The 4,548-nt window shown below is 53.5% G+C and overlaps 1 protein-coding gene across 1 annotated transcript in view; it reads right to left on the bottom strand.

The window, feature by feature from the left end:
• Nucleotides 1-1,011: 1,011 nt before the first annotated feature.
• COMMD7 (COMM domain containing 7) overlaps nucleotides 1,012-4,548 on the bottom strand; it is a 12,790-nt gene continuing 9,253 nt past the window's right edge. The window contains exons 3-8 of the mRNA XM_004698221.2: nucleotides 4,007-4,063; nucleotides 3,886-3,923; nucleotides 2,956-3,046; nucleotides 2,583-2,632; nucleotides 2,159-2,207; nucleotides 1,012-1,674 (exon numbers count right to left, since the gene is read on the bottom strand). Of these exons, the coding sequence (XP_004698278.2) occupies nucleotides 1,598-1,674; nucleotides 2,159-2,207; nucleotides 2,583-2,632; nucleotides 2,956-3,046; nucleotides 3,886-3,923; nucleotides 4,007-4,063 (362 nt within the window). The 3' untranslated portion in view covers nucleotides 1,012-1,597. The remainder of the gene's footprint in view (nucleotides 1,675-2,158; nucleotides 2,208-2,582; nucleotides 2,633-2,955; nucleotides 3,047-3,885; nucleotides 3,924-4,006; nucleotides 4,064-4,548) is intronic.

Raw genomic sequence — 4,548 nt, 5'->3', positions numbered from 1 at the left:
CCTTAGTAGTTGGAGTCAACGAGGTTACGCCTTTAGCGTTGTTTCTGAGAGAAAGAGTGGAAACACCTGAGCATTGATTAGCAAGAAGCGAGTTAAATAAACCATCCATTTGAAGAAACATGTGGAGTATGTGCTACAAATAATCATCTGTAAAAAAAAAAATCATCTATATGTTTTTGCTTCTCTTAATTAAAAAAAGAGGGGGGTATATATGTTTGATGTCCAAATCAAGTGCGAAAAGTCGGGGCATAGTGTGTGGACAGTACCCCCCACACATACTGTTGGGGGAGATGAGTCAAACTGTGTGTGTGTGTGTGTGTGTGTGTGTACACCTGAACTCCCTCCAGAAGGACGGAGACTAAACTAGCAGTTGATAGCGGTTGCCTCTAGGGAGGAGAGTCCTGAAAGGGGCTGGGAAGGAAGAGTATTTGATAGTGTATCTTGTTATGGGCAACGGGAAGGTCAGCAGTTCAAACCCTCTCACCCAGCAGTTCTCCACCTTCCTCATGCCGCCACCCTGCCACAGAGTCCTCATGTGTGGTGACCCCCAATCACAACGTTATTTTCATTGCTACTTCATCACTGTCATTTGCTACTGTTGTGAATCAGGCAACCCCCGTGCAAGGGTCATTCGACCCTCAAAGGGCTCTCGACCCACAGGTTGAGCACCGTTGCCAATAACCCATCGCAGGAGCGAGAGGGGCTTTCTGCTCCTACAGAGAGTTACAGCAGCAGAAAGTCGAAGGAGCAGTCCTCCTGAGTGGCTGTGGGTTGTGCTCCGAGAGGGTGGAGTTTGAGGAGCTGGGCAGAAAAAGCCGCGTGCTGGGACGGGCGCTAACGCCACCTGGACACCAAGCATCCACGCTGTGCTTTCTCAGGACGTTTTCACCTGAGTTCTCAGCCAGCTCCAGACCACAGCTCACTTCACCGCAGACTCGGACAGAACGGTCTCGTTTTGAAGGAGCCGGCACGGGGCTCTAATGCACACATAACAGCAACTGGATTCAGACCTTTCCTTCAGGCTCCTTTTTATTTTCCACCAGCCCAGAGGATGTCCCATGTCCGTCCCCTGCAACCAGACAAGCTACAGTAGCCCCCAAGGCCGGCCCTGGGACAAGGCCGCGGGGACAGAACTCGGGGCAGCTTAGCGTGGGTTCTGGTCAGAGAAGACCAAGTACATATTGACACAGTGCTCCATTCAGAACCTCTGCTCACTGCATTCCCCGCCCCTCCCTACAGAAACCCAGGGGCGGGGTGGGGATGGGGCGCTCCACTGGGGTCCCGCTGGCTCAGCCTTCAAGGGGTTCTGGCCTTGTGGGGGAAGGGTGGCCTGAGTGCTTCTAGAGGGTTGGTGGGAGAGCTGACTCAGTTCTCCCGAGGAGAGGCTTGAATATCCGGGGAAAGGGTCGGGGAGATACCTGATGGTTCCTAACAAAGAGTCCACCAGCAATTGTATAGGCTTTTTAAGTACTTAATCCTGTTGTTTATCAGGAACCTTTGCACCTGGGCTCTCAGGACACAAGCAAGGCAAAAGGAGCACCCAACAGGCAGGGGTGGGGGCGGGGGCTGGGTAGCTTTGAGAACCGACCCACAGCACTCAGCTGAAGCACTCCATGCTGGCTCGGACGCGCTCCATCTCGTGCAGGAAGCTGTAGAACTGGGGCAGGGTTAATTCTGGGGGGAGAGAATGCAGCTTCAGGCTCCACAAAATCCTACAAGAATGAAGTTTCGCCTTTTCCGGGGGTGGAGGGGTGGGGGTAGGGGCTGGGTACAGCAGAGAAGCTCCTGGAGTCAGGGACCCTGATAAAGAAGGCTCCGGGCTTCTCTGTAAAAGGGTCTAACTGGCGGAACTCGGAACTCAGCAGCACAGAGGTGAAAGGGCACTGCTTAGGAGGGGCAACGCGACCGACTGCCACCACAAGCCTGTGTCTGAGACTGTCAATCCCAGGCAGTCCTCCTGGCCCCCTTTTCCAAAAAGGCTTTTCAGCTGTGGAGCCCCCCACCCCCACCCCACCCCTGGACCATCCTGTGGAGGAAGGGCACAGAGGAGGCAGCCTCGTCAGGCCCTGGCTTCTGGCAGAGGCATCTGTGGCAGACCTCGGGAGCCCACGGACTCACGGGAACATGGACAACGGTACCAGGCTGGAATGGGACTCACCTATGTATACATTCTCCGTTTGGGTTCCTTTTTTTACCACCAACTTTAACTGATGGGAAAAGAGGGAGAAAATGTAAAGATGAAAAGCGTGACAAGTGGGCAAACTCTTGCAGCCCTTTGACCCCAAGCATCCAGCTTCCTACTTGAGGGGGACACCGGAGCTGATGGGTTCACCCACTGCCAAAGACCCTGGCAACCCCCACAAGGAGGGCCGATCACAATTTATATTCTGAGTGATCAGGTTCCCATTCACCCCAAAGGGGGCCTGTCACCACCCCAGCTTGAGCCTGGGCATGCGTCGATGAGATGCACAGGACACTGGGGTGACAGCTAACTAACTGGGGAGTTAATGGAACCCAACATAGATTCAGTAACTTTCGACCATGTCATGCCCTTTGTTTTGAAGGGCCAGGAGAAGACTTACTTGTAAAAAAATACTCCCCACTTTCTCCAGTTCGCTGCTCCCAGATGTCACTGCGACACAGAAGAGAACACTCGTAAGTAACCGGCTGAGAACCTCAATCTCCTGGTCCAGCCAAGCTACTTGGGCTGGGGCGTGGGGGTTGAGGGGGTGAGCCTTTGGATAGCAAGATGTGCACTGCTGTGGGGAACCAACTGATGAATCTGGAGAGAGCTGCTGAATGGGGCACCTGTGGGCAGAGAAGCAGCCTCTGACCTGCCCACCCGCCGCAGCAGTCTCAGGGCTGTGGGATATGCTGGCCCCATGAAAACTCCCTAGAAGGCTCTGCAGGCCTGCTCCATATCTGGATGGACCCAGGACTCGCTCCCCAACTTACCTCCAAACTTCCACTCCATGTCCACCAGCTGGTTAATCATCAGCGTCTGACCTATCGCCCAGTGAGCCAGGGTGGGGGAATTCTGTTTCCACTACAACAGGTGCAAAACAACCCAGTCAGTCGCAACAACAACAAACCTCCCTCCCAGACTCTACCCCAAGCACAGAAATTGGGAAGAATTCAGAACCCAGAATTCGGAATTGGGACTGAATTCAGAATTCAGTCTGTGTGTAGGTCTAGGGCAGTGCTGGTGCCCGTCGTGCGTTACCGCTGGACTGCCTGTGAACAGAGAGGTGGTGTTCCAACCCACCAGTCCCTCTGCGGGAGAAAGATGGGTGAAAGCCTTCGAACCCCAGGGGGCAGTTCTGTCCTGCAGGGCTGCTAGGAGAGGGAAATGAAGGCAGTGGGGGTTACCTTTGGGTTGGAGGGATGGGGGAGTCCACAGTGGTAGGAGACAATGTGAAGGTTTTATTCTAAGATTTCATCCAGATTGAAATGAAAACGGTGTGACACTGACTCCCTCCCTCCCTGCCACAGAGGCCATGCCGACTCATCGGGATCTTACAGGACAGGGCGGAACTGCCCCTGTGGGTTCCCAAGACTAGCTCTTTACAGCAGCAGGCAGCCCCATCTTTTTCCTGCAGAACTGGCTGGTGGTTTTGAACTGCTGACTTTGCAGTTAGGAGCCTCTACTCCACCAGGGATCTTTATACAACATGTACATACACCCAGTTACATCAGGGATGAGAGCTGCACTGAGAGTACAGGGTAAAACGCTGTATGTGTGGCATTGGGGGCAAACCACATGCAAAGATTTAGCAAGGAAACGATGAATGATTGAGGGTACTGCTCAGTCCACAATCCTCACTCCCCACCCCCCAAGAAAAACAAGTGATCTTAATTAACCTTGATTAAAAGCAATTATAATACCTTTTCACTAAAGTAAGTGGCTTTGTCCTCACCAAGACCTAAAAGAGAAGGGAAGGCTGCATCAACATAATAAAGAGCCACAGAGGTCCAGAACCCTGAATGACCTTGAGGGACGACCTACCCAGAGTTATGAAATCTGCCCGGACCTGCTCCGCTGTCAGGCCCTTCTTCAAGGCACCTGAAAAGCAGGGAGAGCAGTTAAAGGAGAAATCCATTAATCACCAAGTCGTTGCAGGGGTCCTCAAACTACGGCCCGCGGGCCACATGCAGCCCACCGAGGACATTTACCTGCCCCGCTGGGTGTTTTTGCCCTGTTTGTTTTTTTACTTCAAAATAAGATATGTGCAGTGTGAACAGGAATTTGTTCATAGTTTTGGTTTTTTTTTAACTATAGTCCGGCCCTCCAACGGGTCTGAGGGACAGTGAAATGGCCCCGTGTTAAAAGTTTGAGGACCCCTGAACTAGAGGGTAACAAGCTAAAGCACACAGAGGACTAGACCCAAAGCCCCAGCCAGCCCCGGGGACCTCAGTCCAGCCCCAGGGGGACCTCGGTCCAGCCCCAGGGAGACCTCGGTCCAGCCCCGGGAGACCTCGGTCCAGCCCCAGGGACCTCAGTCCAGACCAGGGAGACCTCAGTCCAGCCCCGGGGACCTCAGTCCAGCC

The sequence above is a fragment of the Echinops telfairi genome, unplaced genomic scaffold, assembly GCF_000313985.2.
Source record: "Echinops telfairi isolate 266 unplaced genomic scaffold, ASM31398v2 ScPeMD7_5592;HRSCAF=6446, whole genome shotgun sequence".
NCBI lineage: Eukaryota > Metazoa > Chordata > Mammalia > Afrosoricida > Tenrecidae > Echinops > Echinops telfairi.
This window is presented reverse-complemented; position numbering and strand designations above follow the sequence as displayed.